This window comes from Phalangium opilio, unplaced genomic scaffold, assembly GCF_054372755.1.
Source record: "Phalangium opilio isolate 3A_F unplaced genomic scaffold, DU_Popi_V2 ptg000082l_1, whole genome shotgun sequence".
Taxonomy (NCBI): domain Eukaryota; kingdom Metazoa; phylum Arthropoda; class Arachnida; order Opiliones; family Phalangiidae; genus Phalangium; species Phalangium opilio.
Genome location: NW_028324189.1, coordinates 13,190,190 through 13,209,549, shown reverse-complemented (window position 1 = coordinate 13,209,549; position 19,360 = coordinate 13,190,190). Strand labels below are relative to the sequence as shown.

General features: G+C 35.6%; 2 protein-coding genes and 1 long non-coding RNA gene across 6 annotated transcripts; 2 read left to right on the top strand and 1 right to left on the bottom strand.

The window, feature by feature from the left end:
* The first annotated feature begins 583 nt into the window (after positions 1 to 583).
* On the top strand, positions 584 to 5,833 carry Prp16 (ATP-dependent RNA helicase l(1)G0007). The gene is made up of 11 exons (XM_089848921.1): positions 584 to 1,280; positions 1,344 to 1,751; positions 1,810 to 2,899; positions 2,966 to 3,112; positions 3,650 to 3,923; positions 4,000 to 4,303; positions 4,373 to 4,700; positions 4,782 to 4,930; positions 4,994 to 5,309; positions 5,369 to 5,586; positions 5,647 to 5,833. The coding sequence occupies exons 1-11, from the start codon at positions 985 to 987 to the stop codon at positions 5,726 to 5,728; spliced, it is 3,612 nt and encodes a 1,203-aa protein (XP_089705047.1). The 5' UTR covers positions 584 to 984; the 3' UTR covers positions 5,729 to 5,833.
* Positions 4,729 to 19,252, bottom strand: LOC149651834 (uncharacterized). Of its 4 annotated transcripts, none has more exons than XM_089848916.1 (30): positions 18,841 to 19,252; positions 18,600 to 18,740; positions 18,443 to 18,523; positions 18,296 to 18,375; positions 17,446 to 17,549; positions 17,324 to 17,385; positions 17,220 to 17,253; positions 16,757 to 16,805; positions 16,576 to 16,688; positions 16,427 to 16,509; positions 16,220 to 16,361; positions 16,022 to 16,155; positions 15,825 to 15,935; positions 15,656 to 15,751; positions 15,071 to 15,259; positions 14,950 to 14,999; positions 14,799 to 14,875; positions 14,632 to 14,742; positions 14,248 to 14,564; positions 13,929 to 14,183; positions 13,682 to 13,866; positions 13,480 to 13,606; positions 13,288 to 13,424; positions 12,582 to 12,699; positions 9,899 to 9,958; positions 6,950 to 7,294; positions 6,732 to 6,883; positions 5,955 to 6,183; positions 5,780 to 5,885; positions 4,729 to 4,936 (listed from the first exon to the last, which is right to left on the bottom strand). In XM_089848916.1, the coding sequence occupies exons 1-29, from the start codon at positions 18,916 to 18,918 to the stop codon at positions 5,820 to 5,822; spliced, it is 3,726 nt and encodes a 1,241-aa protein (XP_089705042.1). In that variant the 5' UTR covers positions 18,919 to 19,252; the 3' UTR covers positions 4,729 to 4,936; positions 5,780 to 5,819. The 4 variants fall into 4 exon arrangements, with proteins under 4 accessions (XP_089705042.1, XP_089705043.1, XP_089705044.1 ...); XM_089848917.1 differs by having other exon boundaries at positions 4,729 to 4,875; XM_089848918.1 differs by having other exon boundaries at positions 12,582 to 12,687.
* Positions 17,753 to 18,571, top strand: LOC149651835 (uncharacterized). Its single transcript, XR_016371358.1, has 2 exons — positions 17,753 to 18,087; positions 18,233 to 18,571. It is a non-coding gene; the product is annotated as an uncharacterized LOC149651835 (long non-coding RNA).
* Positions 19,253 to 19,360: the final 108 nt, after the last annotated feature.

Sequence of the window (19,360 nt, the reverse complement as noted above, 5' to 3'; positions counted from 1 at the left end):
GCCAGCTTTACTCAAGCCCCATGTTAAAAAACGACTATCAAAATCGCCCCTAGTTCCGACTTTCGCCCAGTTTTCCTCGTAATGCTTTTTCTATGGGAAAAAAATTCGGAAGTGGACTCGGTTTTTGGACATAGTTTTACTATATCTATGGTTTTGGGGCATTTTTAATGTATTTACCGATTTTTTTTTGTGGCCGAATTTTAAATGAGAAGTCAAGTAAGTTTTAATTTTTTTTTTGAGACCTATTTTATAATTTTCCGTCCGTTATTTGACGAATAATCAAGGAGGATGTATATAAGAGGGCGTTACGCGATTGGTCAGAGGGGGATACTTCAAATTATTCTTAAAATCGGAATCTAATTTGAATTTTAAAATCATTTGGAAGTATTTTCTGAATGTTTCACAATGCAGACTGAAGAAGAATCGATAAAAAAAAACTTGATTTCCACTTCACCCTCCCTTTCCTTCCAACTAATAGCGCTCTCGGGTGAGAGAATTCGGCACATTAAATTGCCAAACGAAAAAATAAAAATCGGCGCCGAGCACCATAGAGACTAAACCTGGGGTTTATAGTCTCTATGCGAGCACAGGCCTTCTGGCCTTGATTAACGTGAGTAGGTTTATTTACAGCCCTCCTTTCTTGCCGATGCTGTACGGTTACCAGGCTGGGAAATAAGGATATTTTTTAAACTAGTCCTTTGGACCAGTGACCCCCTAGTGTCTGAAATTATTTACTGGTCTCCGGACTGGTCCCAGCCTTTGCTCTCCAATAGATTTGCAATTAATAAACTGGTCCCGAGGACCAGTAACCCCCACTTCTTGAATTAAAAAACTAGTCCAAGCAATTAATAAACTGGTTTTGGACCAGAGAAGTGTGCTATTTCCCAGCCTGACGGTTACTGTAACGGTATTGCTTAATTTAGCAGACGATGTGCCCTGGTCAATTGTCATTCACTCATTAAAATACTGCATTAAATTTTTAAAATGAATAAAAGTAACATAAATTTAGAGTCCATACATAGGTTGGAAGGAAGCCAAGACGAAGTCGGTGGATTAATATTAAAAAAACCAAAATCGGACGATGATAAACACGTATTTAAGGCTCCAGAACGAAAAACCTCACTACTAGGATTGGACGTTCTCGCTGCCGCTAAGAGGAAAGAAAGAGAGCTAAGAGATGAACCAGAAAAACGTTCAAGAGTAAGTTCCTATAATGACGATTGGGAAGACGTTGAGGTTGATCGAGAAAAAGATTCCAGAGATAAAACTGATAAACCAAGGTATATAAGACATTGTAGTATGTGATTGTGTGGCCTATCTAATGTCTCAATTTGCATTTTCAGGCATTATAGACCCGCTCGAATTGAAACTCCATCGCACACTGGAGGCGTTAGCACCTCTTATAAAGAAAAACAGCATAGTCGACATGATCGCGAAAGAGAAAAGGGAGTTTACGCTTCTTCCAAGAAGGATAAACATAAACATAGTAGTTCTAAACGCCGTAAAGATGGTGAGAGGTCTCAAAGAAGCCCCAGCAAGGGTGAGTATTCCAACAGATCTTCAAGACGAGACTGGGATGAGACTCCGAGAAGACGAGACGAACCTCCGTCACCTTCCATAAGACCCAAAGATTCCCCATCAAGAACCAATTGGGAAGAGGATGAAGAAACCCCTCTCCATCATTCCGCTTGGGATCTACCAACCCCAAATTCAAGACGGAGTAGTGAAAGGGGTGATAGATCAGAAAGAAGGTAATTTAAATGGTTAATATTAATAAACCTGATTATAACTCTTAATTTTCATCATCAGGCCTTACGATTACACTCCAGCTGCAACACCCACTCACAAATATAACAGTTGGGCACCAGATCGGAGAAAAACTGGAGCCACACCCCAAATTTCCAGCCAGAAAGAAAGGGAAGATGGAAAAGCAATACCATGGGATGCTGAAGAAGAAAAGGGCCACTGGGAAGAGGAGCAAAAAAGACTCGATAGAGAATGGTATTCTATGGATGAAGGTTACGATGATGTTCATAACCCTTTCTCCGGACTTTCCGTCGAATACACCAAGAAAAAAGAAGAGGCGATGGAGTTGAAGAAAAAGAAGAAAATGTCAGCGCAACAGCGCCAAATTCACAAAGATAATGAGATGTGGGAAACAAATAGAATGTTAACCAGTGGAGTGGTACAAAAAATAGACCACGATGATGATTTTGAAGAAGTTAGCGAAGCCAGAGTACATTTATTGGTCCATAATCTTGTTCCTCCATTTTTGGATGGAAGAATAGTCTTCACTAAACAACCAGAACCAATTATTCCCGTCAAAGATCCAGCTTCTGACATGGCAATAATATCGCGTAAAGGAAGTGCCATTGTAAGATACTACAGAGAACAAAAGGAACGTCGTAAAGCTCAGAAAAAGGAATGGGAATTGGCTGGAACTAGAATTGGAGAGATAATGGGAGTCAAACGAGATGATGATGGGAAAAAGAAGATTGCGGAAGAGGATGAGGAAGACAACAATAAAGACTACAAAGCTGAACACAGATTTGCGGAACACATGAAAGGAAGTGGACAAGCTTCCAGTGATTTTGCTAGAAAGAAATCAATGCTACAGCAAAGACAATACCTTCCCGTTTTTGCTGTTAGACAAGAGTTACTTAATGTTATTAGAGATAACAGTATAGTTATTATCGTGGGCGAAACTGGCTCTGGAAAAACAACCCAATTGACACAGTACTTGCACGAGGATGGTTACAGCAAGTATGGCATTATTGGGTGCACCCAACCTAGACGCGTGGCCGCCATGTCAGTTGCTAAGAGAGTTTCGGATGAAATGGGATGTAATTTAGGTGAAGAAGTTGGATATGCCATTCGTTTTGAGGACTGTACTAGTGAGGTAAAGTTGTTGTCATAAGTTATTACTTAGTACTAAAAATCAAATTAATATTATTTTTCAAAACAGAACACGATCATCAAATATATGACAGATGGTATACTATTAAGAGAATCCCTCAGGGAATCTGATTTGGATCATTACAGTGCTATTATAATGGATGAAGCTCATGAACGCTCCTTAAGCACTGATGTCCTTTTTGGTTTACTGAGAGAAGTAAGAGTTAACCTTTTTCTAGGGCTGTGCGGGTACTCGAAAATGACGGGTACTCGAGTTCGAGTCCGAGTCCGAGTACTCGGACTCGAAACTGGTTTTCCTAGGACTCGAACGGGTACCCGGGTCCTGGTCCAAGGCCTAAAATTACCCGTTTAGGGCTTGTCGAGTCCATTTTTCTTTACCAACTTAATAGGCAACTTTATCAGCTACTGATAAAAATGTTTTCATATTTAAAAAAGTTAAAATTACTATTAATGTTTAGTTTTGAAACAGTTAGAAAAAAAAAATAGAAAATGTTTTAAGAGCAAATTTGACGAATTTTGGGCTCGAAACCATGTTTTTTGGACTCGAAAATGGACTCGAAACCATGTTTTAAGGACTCGATGGACTCGACGAGTCCTGCAAAATTGGACTCGAGGACTCGACGAGTCCACTTTTCCAGGACTCGGACTCGGACTCGAAACCTAAAAATTAGGACTCGCACACCTCTACCTTTTTCACTTTGATATAAGTCTACAAACTTTTATCCATCAATAGGTTGTAGCTCGGAGACAAGACTTGAAATTAATTGTTACATCAGCTACCATGGATTCCTCGAAATTCGCGTCTTTTTTTGGTTCAGTACCCGAATTTAAAATACCCGGACGTACCTTTCCAGTTGAATTATTCTTTAGCAAGAACCCTGTTGAGGATTACGTTGACGCGGCTGTAAAACAAGCCTTGCAAATCCATCTTCAAACTACTCCAGGCGACATTCTAATATTTATGCCTGGACAGGAGGACATTGAAGTTACTTGCGAACTAATTTCTGGTAAAAACATTAATAACCCGAAATGAAACAATTCTAAAGCATTGTTATTTAACAATTTAAATTTTGTTAATTGTAGATCGCCTGGGAGAGATTGATAATGCGCCGCAATTGGCAATTTTGCCGATTTACTCTCAATTACCTAGTGACTTGCAAGCGAAAATATTCCAAAAGGCTCCTGATGGAATTAGAAAATGCGTCGTGGCTACTAACATAGCCGAAACATCGTTAACAGTTGATGGAATCATGTTTGTAGTAGACAGTGGTTATTGCAAATTAAAGGTTTATAACCCTCGAATTGGTATGGATGCCTTGCAGATTTACCCTATCAGTCAAGCCAATGCGAATCAAAGATCCGGTCGAGCTGGACGAACAGGACCGGGGTAATGTCTACCGCTACATTTCCTAACACCTACCTTCTAAACTAATAAACTCTTTCTTATTTACCACAGAAATTGTTTTCGTTTATACACCGAAAGTCAATATAAGCAAGAAATGCTTTTAACAACTGTTCCTGAAATTCAAAGAACTAATTTATCGAACGTAGTTCTATTATTGAAGTCACTCGGCGTTCAGGATCTTCTGCAGTTTCATTTTATGGACCCACCTCCGGAAGACAATATGCTAAATTCCATGTATCAATTATGGATATTGGGCGCTTTGGATAACGTTGGGAATTTAACACCATTGGGACGTTCCATGGAAGAATTTCCATTGGATCCAGCTATGTCTAAAATGCTAATCGCGTCGTGTGAAATGGAATGCAGTATGGATATACTGGTAACAACGCGTAAAAAAGATAGTACAATTACTTGATGGAAAAATTGTTAATTAACAAATATTAATTAATTTTCATTCTAGATTATTGTATCAATGTTATCAGTTCCCGCAATTTTCTATCGACCAAAAGGTCGCGAGGAAGAGAGTGACGCCGCCCACGAAAAGTTCCAAGTCCCTGAAAGTGATCATTTAACGTACTTGAATGTTTATATTCAATGGAAACAGCATAAGTATACCTAAAAGTAAAAGCAAAATGTAGTGAATTTTTAATTAATTTGTAATTGTACTTAAAGTTATTCAGCGACGTGGTGCAACGAACACTTTATTCACGTCAAAGCCATGAGGAAAGTGAGAGAAGTTAGACAGCAGTTAAAGGAAATTATGGATCAACAGAAGATGAAGTTAATTTCATGCGGAACTGATTGGGATATAATTCGAAAATGCATTTGTTCAGCTTATTTTCATCAAGCCGCGAGACTTAAGGGCATTGGGGAGTACGTCAACTGTCGTACTGGAATGCCATGCCATTTACATCCAACCAGCGCTCTATTTGGAATGGGTTTTACGCCTGATTACGTTGTTTATCACGAACTCGTCATGACATCCAAAGTAAAGTTTAATTAATCCGATTGTTAGACTAAAGATTAATTTTTAATATTTTGTTGCAGGAATACATGCAATGCGTTACCGCAGTTGATGGAAACTGGTTAGCCGAATTAGGTCCCATGTTTTTTAGCGTTAAACACGCGGGAAAATCCAGATTGGATGGTAGAAGAATTGCCAAGGAAAATCAAACTCAAATGGAGGAAGAAATGGCATTAGCTCAGGAGCAAATTAGACAGAGAAAAGATGAAATTGAAGCTAAATCAATATCTCTAATTAAAAAGTAAGGTTCAAAGTAACGTTAGTTAATAAAGGATTAATTAATATAATATATTTCTTTTAGAACACGAATTGTTACACCAGGTCGCAAAGAACCCGGTACACCAGGGACACCCAAAAGAATGCCTGCCAGATTTGGCTTGTAAAGAATTAATGAACTTATTTAATTTTAAATGTAATTAAACATATTTACTTACCATTAAGGAAATGTAAAACGCAAAATAAAACATCATTGACTCATTGTTGTTTAATCCTTTGTATGATTGTTAATTTAACAGGAGGGATACATTTTTCAATTAAATCCTGAAAACAGAGCGTTAAATTAATCAAGTGTTCTAAATTTAAATTAAAAGTAACCTTATTATTATTAACTTTGGATAAAGCTGTTAGCATCATATATGGAATGTTTTGCAGGAGTTTCACAGTTCGACTAGTAACATTTGTTAATGCAACAATATGTTCAGCCATTGGTAAAGTTTTGACTTTGTCGTCAATATTATTGCACGTAGAAAGATTTGTTAATAATATTATTAAAGATGCAATGCGAAAATTAATGGAACTGGATTCGATGAACTCCGATTCGTGTAACTCCAACATCAAACTAAAGTTAAATCTATTAGTTTTAATTCGTAATTATGTTTATAAGATATGTTGTCAGTTGTCACTGGTTACTGAGAGCTTATCATGAAGTGACAACGTAGGTGAGACGTCATAGATCAGGCGCTGTCAAAGGCTTAGTACAGACTAAATAGTAAATAGGAAGATGGACTGTAAAACCGAGTGTAGTCATATTCTCGCGTCGTTCTCGAGACTCGAACTAGCTCGAGCTGTAAGTCTCTCGCATTACGAAGTATAGGTAGTGTCATACTTATGGAACATATCTTACAAAAATATTAATAAAATTCCAGAATTGGCCATATGTCTAATCAGCGCCACTAGCGGATGGTCTGAAAACTACTCCCATAGAGACTAGGTATATTTAAGCGGGTTTGCAGAATTTTCGTCAGATGGCGCGGCGTTCGAGCCACCTGGCTATGATTCTGCAAACCCTCTTAAATATACCTAGTCTCTATGGGAGTAGTTCTCAGACCATCCGCTAGTGGCGCTGATTAGACATATGGCCAATTGACATCGAAATTTGCGACTTACGTTGAAACTATTAACGGATAAACCAAAACTATGGATTCTGGGAACGTTTTACACATTAAACCATTTTCAAATACGCCTTGTTTGCAATAATTTAGAATATCAGGGTTTGCGCTAATAAACTTTAAGTAATCTTTCGGCCATTTTACAGTAGGCTACAATTGAATGAAAAACCTATTAGATATCATATATAAATAGAAGTCACGGCGGCGCCAATGTACCTTAAAGGTAGTAAATTGTAGAGAATGTTCTATAATCATATATTGAACGGCAGATTGGTAAACTTCATTTAAAAACGACTTATTCTCCATGGTTTGCAAAATATTTCTCAAACCAGTTTTGTATAAAATTAAGCCTATTAATTCGTTAGGCAACAGAGTGGATTTAGTCTCCTTATCAAAAAGTGACCTTATTTCGTTGAAGTATGTTTCGATATACTGATTTTCTCTATCAGAATAGCAATTAGGCATAACGGGCCAAAAGTGAATCACTGACGATATAATAAGAGGACAGTTAGTATTGAAAAACTTGAAAACTTCCTCAGCATTCCTTCGTCTAATTATACCCTAAGAAAATTAAATCAATCTATAATTAATTAGGCCCAGAGAAAATTAAATCAATCTATAATTAATTAGGCCCAGAGAAAATTAAATCTAGCTACAATTAATTAGGCCCAGAGAAAATTAAATCTAGCTACAATTAATTAGGCCCAGAGAAAATTAAATCTAGCTACAATTAATTAGGCCCAGAGAAAATTAAATCAATCTATAATTAATTAGGCCCCAGAGAAAATTAAATCAATCTACAATTAATTAGGCCCCAGAGAAAATTAAATCAATCTACAATTAATTAGGCCCCAGAGAAAATTAAATCAATCTACAATTAATTAGGCCCCAGAGAAAATTAAATCAATCTACAATTAATTAGGCCCAGAGAAAATTAAATCAATCTATAATTAATTAGGCCCAGAGAAAATTAAATCAATCTATAATTAATTAGGCCCAGAGAAAATTAAATCTAGCTACAATTAATTAGGCCCAGAGAAAATTAAATCTAGCTACAATTAATTAGGCCCAGAGAAAATTAAATCAATCTATAATTAATTAGGCCCCAGAGAAAATTAAATCAATCTATAATTAATTAGGCCCCAGAGAAAATTAAATCAATCTATAATTAATTAGGCCCCAGAGAAAATTAAATCAATCTACAATTAATTAGGCCCCAGAGAAAATTAAATCAATCTACAATTAATTAGGCCCCAGAGAAAATTAAATCAATCTACAATTAATTAGGCCCCAGAGAAAATTAAATCAATCTATAATTAATTAGGCCCCAGAGAAAATTAAATCAATCTATAATTAATTAGGCCCCAGAGAAAATTAAATCAATCTATAATTAATTAGGCCCCAGAGAAAATTAAATCAATCTATAATTAATTAGGCCCCAGAGAAAATTAAATCAATCTATAATTAATTAGGCCCCAGAGAAAATTAAATCAATCTATAATTAATTAGGCCCCAGAGAAAATTAAATCGATCTATAATTAATTAGGCCCCAGAGAAAATTAAATCGATCTATAATTAATTAGGCCCCAGAGAAAATTAAATCGATCTATAGTTAATTAGGCCCCAGAGAAAATTAAATCGATCTATAGTTAATTAGGCCCCAGAGAAAATTAAATCAATCTATAATTAATTAGGCCCCAGAGAAAATTAAATCAATCTATAATTAATTAGGCCCCAGAGAAAATTAAATCAATCTATAATTAATTAGGCCCCAGAGAAAATTAAATCAATCTACAATTAATTAGGCCCCAGAGAAAATTAAATCAATCTACAATTAATTAGGCCCCAGAGAAAATTAAATCAATCTACAATTAATTAGGCCCCAGAGAAAATTAAATCAATCTACAATTAATTAGGCCCCAGAGAAAATTAAATCAATCTATAATTAATTAGGCCCCAGAGAAAATTAAATCAATCTATAATTAATTAGGCCCCAGAGAAAATTAAATCAATCTACAATTAATTAGGCCCCAGAGAAAATTAAATCAATCTACAATTAATTAGGCCCCAGAGAAAATTAAATCAATCTACAATTAATTAGGCCCCAGAGAAAATTAAATCAATCTACAATTAATTAGGCCCCAGAGAAAATTAAATCAATCTATAATTAATTAGGCCCCAGAGAAAATTAAATCAATCTATAATTAATTAGGCCCCAGAGAAAATTAAATCAATCTACAATTAATTAGGCCCCAGAGAAAATTAAATCAATCTATAATTAATTAGGCCCCAGAGAAAATTAAATCAATCTATAATTAATTAGGCCCCAGAGAAAATTAAATCAATCTATAATTAATTAGGCCCCAGAGAAAATTAAATCAATCTATAATTAATTAGGCCCCAGAGAAAATTAAATCGATCTATAATTAATTAGGCCCCAGAGAAAATTAAATCGATCTATAGTTAATTAGGCCCCAGAGAAAATGAAATCGATCTATAGTTAATTAGGCCCCAGAGAAAATTAAATCAATCTATAATTAATTAGGCCCCAGAGAAAATTAAATCAATCTATAATTAATTAGGCCCCAGAGAAAATTAAATCAATCTATAATTAATTAGGCCCCAGAGAAAATTAAATCAATCTACAATTAATTAGGCCCCAGAGAAAATTAAATCAATCTATAATTAATTAGGCCCCAGAGAAAATTAAATCAATCTATAATTAATTAGGCCCCAGAGAAAATTAAATCAATCTATAATTAATTAGGCCCCAGAGGAAATTAAATCAATCTATAATTAATTAGGCCCCAGAGAAAATTAAATCGATCTATAATTAATTAGGCCCCAGAGAAAATTAAATCGATCTATAGTTAATTAGGCCCCAGAGAAAATTAAATCGATCTATAGTTAATTAGGCCCCAGAGAAAATTAAATCAATCTATAATTAATTAGGCCCCAGAGAAAATTAAATCAATCTATAATTAATTAGGCCCCAGAGAAAATTAAATCAATCTATAATTAATTAGGCCATAGAGAAAATTAAATATGCCCACGAGTAAATATTTTCATAAATCCCGCCTAAGATTTCCTACACGCTGATTGGTTGTACCCCATCATGGGGTCTAAAGCGCGCCAAAAATGGGGGATTTAAATTTTAGTACTTACAAGATGTAAATAAACAGTCAACTTCTTAGTTAGATATCCAGATTCGCACATATATGGCTTCTAAAATATTAAAAACTAAATTTTAGCGATATTTTGAACATTTTCAATATCGAGTTCAATTGAGTTTCGTATAAAACTACAAACTAGGGTGGGAAAAACAAAAACATTGAGATCGATAATGAAATAATCGATAGGAAAGAAACGAGCGAATCGTAGAGCGCGTCTTTGCATCGACCTTGTTCTACGATAGTGTGTTAATAAAGAGAAAACAGGGAAGTAGAGATAGATCGTCCGCTAATAGTTATTGGATTTGAATTGAATTTATTCACTGTTCGTGAACGAATAGGGCGTTGTTACCGCCGCAATCTTCCAGCAAAGCCCACTATCAGGAACGCGGCGATAATGTCAACAATGGAGGCGGGCGATACTATAAAGGATGAATCGATGTCGAATTTAACATCAATCGAAGAGGAAATAAACGAAAAATCGCAATGCGATGATATTAACGAAGAAAATGACGATGATTACGAAGAAAACAGCGATGAAATGAAGGACAATCAACCAAGTAACGTTGTAGCGTTAATTTCTCATACTCAACAAGTATCAAATGAAAAAATATCTAATCTAAACGCCCAAGGATATTATCTAATACCCTTACCAAAAGGAAAATCACTAATATGGCAATATTTCGGGTTATGTTCGAAAGACGGGGTTACCATTTTACCAGAGCATTCTGGGACTGTTTTTTGCCTTGTCAATGGATGTTCGGCACCCGAAATAGGTTACTGCGGAAATACCACGAATTTATACGGCCATCTCGCGAGAAAACACCCTGAAATCGAATTGCCAAGGAAGAGGAATGAAAAAAACCTTGATGAAACGGAATTCCAACCATTACACACTCATAATAAAAAAACTGTTGTTAGACTCAATAGGTTAGAACTATCTGACAGCCCTAGAAATTGCAAAAAAAGAGGTAGACCCAATGGTAGGAAAGATTCTTATAAACGACAGAAAGGCGCCAATGATTCAAACGATTTTGATGATAATTTTGAAGTATTGGAGGACTTAGATACTGAGCAAGACTTTGAGGAATCTGATGTCCTCAAATATGACGTTATTCCTATAACAACGCCAAATAAAACCACCACCACCAAACCCTCTGATAAAATTTACGAACATCTCGTAGACTACTCTGTTAAAGACCTCGTTGGGTCTGATATGGTCACAAAAGACGGTTTCCAAAGTCTATTAAAAATCCTTAGCCCCGATCTAAATGACAACTTCACCTTCAATTTAGATATCTTTAACAATATGCTAAAAGCGAAATACCGTAAATGTCAAGCTGATTTCAAATTATCTTTGATTCAAGATCAAATTGAAGTTTTCTCTTTATTATTAGAAGAATGGGTTTCACGTTGGTGTATTACTTATTTAGAAGTACGGGTTTGCTATTTAGACGCGCGTTGGAAGATTAGGAATCAAGTCTTGGGGAACTTATCGACAAATACCAATCATACTAATTGGAAATTTACAACTGAGAGAATCAAAAGGCTGTTAAACGAAATGAATGTCAGCGTTTTTAACGGAGGAAATAAAGAATTAGTTTCATCAACAAGCTCCATGATGAATTTTGAAAAGAACTGCTCATTTCTGGGAGTGGTTAGCATCCCGAGTTTCGAAACTGTACTTTGCGTGGCTTTACAAGACGCGCTCAGCGAAGGAGTTTGCGGTAGCTTGTTGGAGAAAATAAACTTTAACGTCAAAAACATGAAAATTCTGGAAGTATACCAAGCCGTGACAAACAGACTGGAAGAAGTTTTGAAACAGGAATCAATTGGCGTCGCCAATCCCAATCAGAAAACGTCTTTGTCTTTAAAATTATCAACGAAACAATGGATTGAAATAAAAGAATTGCGCTGCGAACTGGATAAAGTCGATAACTTTCTTTCGGTAATGAATGAAATGAATCACATCCCAATTTCAATGCTGATCCCCTTACGTTACAAATTCTTGGAGATCATCAAACCCTACAACAACGATTCCCATCTCGCTCAATCTTTCAAAAGAATAATGACTGATAAAATCGAATCCTATTATTCGGAAGCGGAAACGATAATCTTATTAGAGAAAAGCATGTGGCTCGATCCGAGATTCAAGAATCTAGCTCTAATGAATAATAAAGAAAACGTGGAACAACAAATCATGGAAGAAATCACGTACTTGAAACCACCGAGGAAAACAACTCAAAATGGACACTTGGACTCTTACAGCTCATTGGAGAGACTATTTGAAAGTTTGCCCACAGAAGGAGAAGCCGACGCAAATTTGTCCACGCAAGCTCAAGAAGAAATTCAACGATACAACAGATGCGCTAGCACCAATTTCAAAGCTGATCCGATGGAATGGTGGCGAAATATGTCTCCTATCTTACCTTATCTAAGTCAATTAGCCAAAAAATACCTCACCATACCAATCAATTCATCAAATTTCGCGTTACGCAAAAGCCGAAGCGTTTTAAACATTGAAGATCTCGCTCATTTGCCATTTTTGAACAGTTTTTGTAACAAAACTTAAACTTTTTTGTACCTGACTCTTGTCCAAATCCAATAAAAGCGTAAAACAGCGATAAACCGCATTTTTCTTAACCTAAAACCGAACTAAAATCGGGTTAACTACTTACCATATAATTTTCTATTATATTTTTAACAGTGACCATGGAGGCTTCCGAAACATTTTCATTGGGATAATTAACAAAGAGAAAATGTGGTGAAAGTCCACATGCCAATCTAAAAGTGTAACTGCAACAGTTAAATCATGGATTCGCGAATAGAGCTATCTCAGTTGTGACGTCAGTGCCTAGGTAAAACGTCACGGGCTTAGCTTTGGCAGTGGGCGGCCATGTTTGGTACCGCTTTGGTTCTATGGGCAAATAGAGCTATTTCAGAGGGGGGTAATGGCTACGTCACCAATGTTATTTGCCCATAGAGAAAACCCTCATAAAATGGCCGCCCTACACTCAAAGGCAGTCTGGGAAATAAGGATATTTTTTAAACTAGTCCTTGGGACCGGTGACCCCCCTAGTGTCCTGAATAATAAACTGGTCTCCGGAGTGGTCCCAGGCTTTGTTCTCCTATAGATTTGCAATTAATAAACTGGTCCTGAGGACCAGTAACCCCCACTTCTTGAATTAAAAAACTAGTCCAAGCAATTAATAAACTGGTTTTGGACCAGAGGAAGTGTGCTATTTCCCAGGCTGCTCAAAGGCAGGCCCAATTTTCGTAGCAGACGAAATTTTTCCACCACTGAAATAGCTCTATAGCATGGGTGACGTCACACTAAGGCTTCTGAGATAGCTCTATTCGAGGCTAAAAATAAAATTAATTTACGCAAAAAAACTCCTTAACTGGCCATCTAAATGAATTTGGCCAGCTTGTTCCTTAGGTTTACTTTCAAATAAGGATAAAAATTCAGATTGCAACCATGAAGTTCCTTCCTTCATTGGTTGTAATTGGTTAGATAGTTCCTATTAGTAAAAAATAATTAATAACTAGTAATTCAAATTACAAGTGACGCGTTACTTGTAAGAAAAGGGTCAAGGGAAAGTAAACTGGTCGTTTTTCCTTCAATAAAACTTTAAATAATATTGACAACCCTTCTTCAACCTCAATTTTGCATACTGTAAACAGAAACCTAATTCTTTCAAGCCTATAAAGTTACAATATAAACTGAGTTTACAGTAAGAAAAGTAATTAAATTTAAATTTTATACTGACTGACTGACCTATCTTCGGGATTTCTTGAAGTGTCTATTGAAATATCACACTCCAACTTCAAAAACTCTTCAAATTTGAAGGAAATTTTCTTCATTTCCCTTTGAAACTTATCAAGATTGAAGAATTTTGAAACATTATCTTCTTGTTCAGAATCAATCGTATTTCTTCTTTGACAAGTATAGACGTAGAAGAACTACAAAAATTCAACGTTAGGTTCTTTGTTTTTCGATGTATTCCATTCCGACATTGTTTTACTTTGGTTAAAAGTGAATTTTCCATGGAATTGACATCATCTGGTTTATCATTGAAATAAATTCTAAGGAATTCCGAAGTTATCCGTAAGAAATTGTTTCTCTGTTCCGAAGAATGAATCTTCACGCGATCGAACAAAGCGTGGTGAAATTTTCTCTCCATTTCACTTTCAAATACACGAACGTCATAAATTTGTTGCACTCTATAAACCAATAAGCAAAGCCCTTTCATCTTTGAAGCATCCACCACATTCTGAATCTAACGTAAAAATAATTAAAAACTACGCGGGAAAAAATAAATTAACAAAAAATAACTTAATTACCGTTAAAAAATTACTCCAAATGTAACTCAAGAGTGGTAACTCCAACATCTCGTGCCAAGTTAACATTGTAACGTATAAGGAATCCCATGTCGTTTCCTCGGAATTTATATCAATTCCTATAGGATTGTCTTCGAGATATTGCCGAATTCGGCAAAAATAATTGACAATCTGTTCTATAACCGGATTAAATTTCGCGTCCATTTGCGAAAGGTCCGCGTAGTTATAACTATTCTTTTTAACGGGCGTTAGACTTGTAGGCAATTTTTCCAAGAAAGTGGCAAGTTTTGTCGAAAGATTAGTAATCAGTGTGAAAAAATCTATTTCATGTTGTAAACCAATTTTCTAATTAAAAATACGCAACCAAAAAACAACTTAATTATTTACCAGTATCCCCATCTGAAATGCGAGTAAATAAAATTTCTAAATCAGTTTGAATCTCATTTTGCGGATCTATTGACGTTTCATCAACGTCCATATCAATATCACTTTCAATTCCTGAATAAAAATGAGGCTGTAACGAAGAAAGCTTTAATGGCAACTCATAAACCTACCAGAAAAATATTTCACAGCTTCGAGACTACAATTTTCTAAATAAGTGTCATAATCAATTTGCGATATTTTTCCGGCTCTGTTACGCAACACAACGCAACAAAATTAATTTTGTTAACTACAAAATTAATAATTGGGCCTAAATATGTATACTTTTTTAATTCGTCTATGAATTTAACTTTAGTATCAGGCGCATCGGGAAGCTATAACGTAAGAAATATATAAATAAACTCCCCCGCAATTAATAAAAAAAAATTAATAAATTAATCTTTACCACTCTGGGTTTCATTAGAATTTTCAAGAATCGATTATTGAAATAATTTTTCTTTAAAACACTAGCTTCAATAACACTCGAAGGTATTTTTTTACAAGCTTCGTAAGATTCTAGAGCCGTTTTTACATCAATTTCAGCTGGTTCTTCAGTTGAAGCTTTCACAAAAATTCCCATCTCCTCAAAAGGCTCCTAATTAACAATAATCACTTAATTCCAATCGTACGACTTTCAAGAATATTTGCAACAGGGATAGATTTAATTTTAGAAGTAGGAATGGAGAACGGTTAGTATTTACTTCAGTCCGACTCATAGACCACCCAGTATAGAACCCCTCCCTCCAACACGTAACGAAAAGTTTAAATTATCTTATTGGCTCACTTAAACTACGTTTTGATGACGTTTCTGACGGGGACGGCGAAAAATACCTCTGTCGCTATGACCCGCCTCTTTTTTTCATACTCCCCACCCGTTCCGGGGAAGGGGGTCCGGGACTTTGACGAACGCAGACCCAGATTACTCTGTTCTCCATTCCTACTTCTAAAATTAAATCTATCCCTGTTTGCAACCATTCGCGACAGAACGTACTTTAAGATCTCGCAACCTCGTTTTGGCCAACACTATATATTCATTAAGTAATGGACGGCATTGCGGTGCCACTTTAGGTGGTTTCAATAAATGAACCTAAACGTTAAAAACTTAGCCGGTCAACTCGGAAGTGACCGTGGATTTATCATTTCTTCCAAGTCAACATTACCTTTAGAAATTGAGCTTGTTCGTGCGGCACCATTTCTGTTAAACAATTTATAAGAAACGCGAAAATATTTGGTGTATTTACGTAAGCCGTGGTTCCATCTCCAAAATATTTCTATTTTAAATTCGTTAAAAAATTTAGCTCGCAGTTGATAGGAAGGTTAAATCAATAACAATTAATTAATTAATACACAAGCTTACGTAAAACCATTTCTCGTAAGTTAAACTCGTCGGAGTTTTTTGCAGAGCAACGTGTCTGGCCATAATCAAACATCGTGTAAATTTTATACCGTTACTTTCCGATAAAGATTCTTTTAAGCATTTATCTAACAAACCTAATTGTGTAACGAAGTTTAACGACTGTAATAACGATTAATTACGATTGATTAATTAATTTACCATAAAGAAGTTTGGTACCCTCTGAATGGGTATAAAGCAAAACTGACGTAATAGTCAAAGCGCATCTCCAATTTAAACTTTCATTTTGCAACGATACTTCTATCGTTTCTATAAGTCGTTTCGTGTCTAATATCACCATGATCTATGCAAGGTGAAGGCGATATTGAACGCGTCAGTTTATAATTTTATTTACATGGATAATATTACTTTATGAATAACTTCATTGAAAAACATGGAATTTTGTTTAAAAAGACACGATTGATGACTTCGTATAGAATTAGTAGTTGTGTCTAATAAATCCCACGTTCTTAGTTAAATTTACATTAATATTTTAAGAAATTAAACCTAAATATTACATTTTTCAGGTAAATTTGAGTTGATAATTTCTGACAGTATATATTCAGCTAATGGCGATAACTTTGCGAGGTTTGTGCCAGCAATATTCATGGCTGCGGTTAGCAAACTCAATCTACAGGATTTTTTTTTTTTTTTTTTTTTGGTTATTAAAATACTAAAACTAAATATTTTTTAAAATACCTTTCATATTGTTTGACTGAATGATCGTTTATGGAAGTAATAATCACGTCTAATTTTTTCAGAAATAAATATATAGATTCTCTAAAAATCTGACATTTTAACCCTTAATAATACCAAGAAGTGATACCTAGTTTATTAGGGAGAAGGTATAAATTCGCCACATTTCCAGCTTTAACTCCAGTCCAAACGTATAGTAGGTCTGGAGTTAATCCCCGCCGCCTCTAAATTACAACCAGCATCTCATTGGTTCTTGAAAACTCACGTCAGCGCGGCCAACGCGAATGACGAAAATTACGTATTTTCCGACTGAGGAGAGGCAGCGAAATAGCCCGGCCTCCTTTTACGCCCCCCCCCCCTTTGTATTTTGAAAGGGGAACTGGGACTATGGCGCGCGAATACTTAGGCATCTAATACCTTCTCCCTAGTAAACTAGATATCACTTCTTGATAATACACAATCTAACCTTTTATTAAGATATCCAGGATATTAGATGATGCCTAAGTTCACGCAAATTCAAATTAATATAATATTAATAGATGATATAATTACGTGTAATTGTTATTATACATTTCTAATAGAAGGTTTTACTCCACTTTCAAAGTTGGTTTCCATAAGAAATGACATAACAGCTAAAAGATTATGTCAATTATGTCAAACAATTGTGAAATTCGGGTAGTTATATAGCTTACTAGAAGCCATTCTCTGAGAATTAGACTTGGAAGTGTCCGGTGACAGAAATAAATTTAAGATTGCTTTTGAAAATCTGTTTTGAGACTCGTTTGACGAAATGGTCCTATATTTAAATGTAGTTGATTTTAATACAAGCCCATCTAAGATATTAAATTTACTGCAACCATAAGTTTATAAGATATGTTCCATAAGTATAACACTGCCTGCCTACACTCCGTAATGTTAGCGACAGCACACTGGGTTAATTTTGCAGTCCATCTTCCTATTTAGTCTGTACTAAGCCTTTGACAGCGCTCCAGTCACAGGGCGTCGCTTTACCTCGAATCTATGACCTACGTGGTCACTTCATGACAAGCTCCAGTTTGTAACCAGTGATAAACTTATGGAACATATCTTATGAACTTACCAGGGTTCATAGAACTTTTGGAAAACAAATTTCCCTGAGATTTCTAGGTTTTTCCCCATATACTTCCCTGAATTTTCCAGGTTCTTTTCCCGTATATGGAGTATCCCATGGAGCAAATGTGAACGAAGTAGGGGGGCAAATAGGACTATAACATAATCAAAGGACATCCCCGTACCTCTAATATAACCAGAGTTATGAGCCTCCAAAGTATAGTGTAATGTTAATCCTATGGAGGGTGTGTTCATGAACGTTTTGCTTAATTACTCGGCCCCTGTTTGACGCAAATTTCCCTGATTTCCCTGAATTTTACTAAAAATTCGAAATTTCCCTGAATTTTTCCTGAGGTTTTTGTCAACTATTTATTTCCCTGATTTTTCCAGGTTTTCCCTGTTTTCCAGGTTTGTATGAACCCTGCTTACGCTACAACAAGGGACATAGCTTGCCTCGAAAAATATTCCTCCAAATATAAAACGTGATGCTTGTGTAACAAATAAAACACTTCCAATGGCAGTTTCTTTTGAAACTAATGTTAAAAATGATCAATTGAAGAATGACAGTGTTAAACCTTTGAGTTATTAACGCTAATATACCTTAGAACAAATTGCGGACGCTACATCTTTCCGTGAATTTAAATCAGTTGCTATGTTACGTATAATTGTTTCAACCCTTATCTGGAGCGTTCGTTTAAAATTAAAATATTGGGTTTGGTGTTACGATAACTTTGACCAAACTAATTTTAAAACTTACAGATTGATCTTCATTATAGAGATAAACCAAATCACCATTATCATATTCATAAACAGACTTTGTAAGGTTGTCTAATACATCAATTAGTAAAGTCAATGAAGGGCAAAGCCAAGAAACTTCTTCATTGGGGCACGAAGAAAGCTGAACAAAGGGTGAAATGTCGTTCCTATGCCTTGCTCCCATGGTGTTGATGTAACGCGACTTATACCTTCACCACAAAATAATTATAAAATACTCTTACCTCTTTGAACACCTCATCCACGTCCAAGTTTTCAAAAACAATTTGATTTAGGGCATTAACACTTTCTTCTTTATTCATATTTATCGGTTTTTAAATTTTTAGTGCATTTATTCGGGCCTTTTTCACAAGACGCGCTTTATTAACGTTCGAAAAGACCGCCAACTCCAAACACCGAAACACATGGGATTAGGGCCTTGGCCTTTCAACTTTTATAACTATAGTAAAACTAATATACCGCACAATGATACAAATAAAAATTACTTCGCATCACTGAATAAGATCTTTAGTTACTTGTTGCACCAGCGTTTAAAATTTAATAGTTATTAATTTTCTATCTAATTAAGTACTTTCTCTTTACGCACGGAAAATTCTCACCAAATCAGTTGAGAGTTGAGACTCAACTGTCAACTCAATGGCTTCTAGTGCGTTCAGCACTACGTAGCAAATAATAGTAAGACCATTGAGTTGAGAAAATTACCACTAGAGTAGCGTTAACCTGCCTATTGGGGGAACGCGGGAC

Excerpts from the sequence above, each read along its gene's own strand:
- LOC149651834 (XM_089848916.1), bottom strand. The coding sequence starts at position 18,918 with ATGAATAAAGAAGAAAGTGTTAATGCCCTAAATCAAATTGTTTTTGAA. Across the intron at positions 18,376-18,442 it reads CGTCCGCAATTTGTTCTAAG|TTTCAAAAGAAACTGCCATT; the intron begins GTATATTAGCGT and ends TTTTAACATTAG. Across the intron at positions 6,884-6,949 it reads TACAATTTACTACCTTTAAG|CCTACTGTAAAATGGCCGAA; the intron begins GTACATTGGCGC and ends ATTCAATTGTAG.
- Prp16 (XM_089848921.1), top strand. The coding sequence starts at position 985 with ATGAATAAAAGTAACATAAATTTAGAGTCCATACATAGGTTGGAAGGA. Across the intron at positions 4,931-4,993 it reads ATTCAATGGAAACAGCATAA|TTATTCAGCGACGTGGTGCA; the intron begins GTATACCTAAAA and ends TTGTACTTAAAG. Across the intron at positions 5,587-5,646 it reads TCAATATCTCTAATTAAAAA|AACACGAATTGTTACACCAG; the intron begins GTAAGGTTCAAA and ends TATTTCTTTTAG.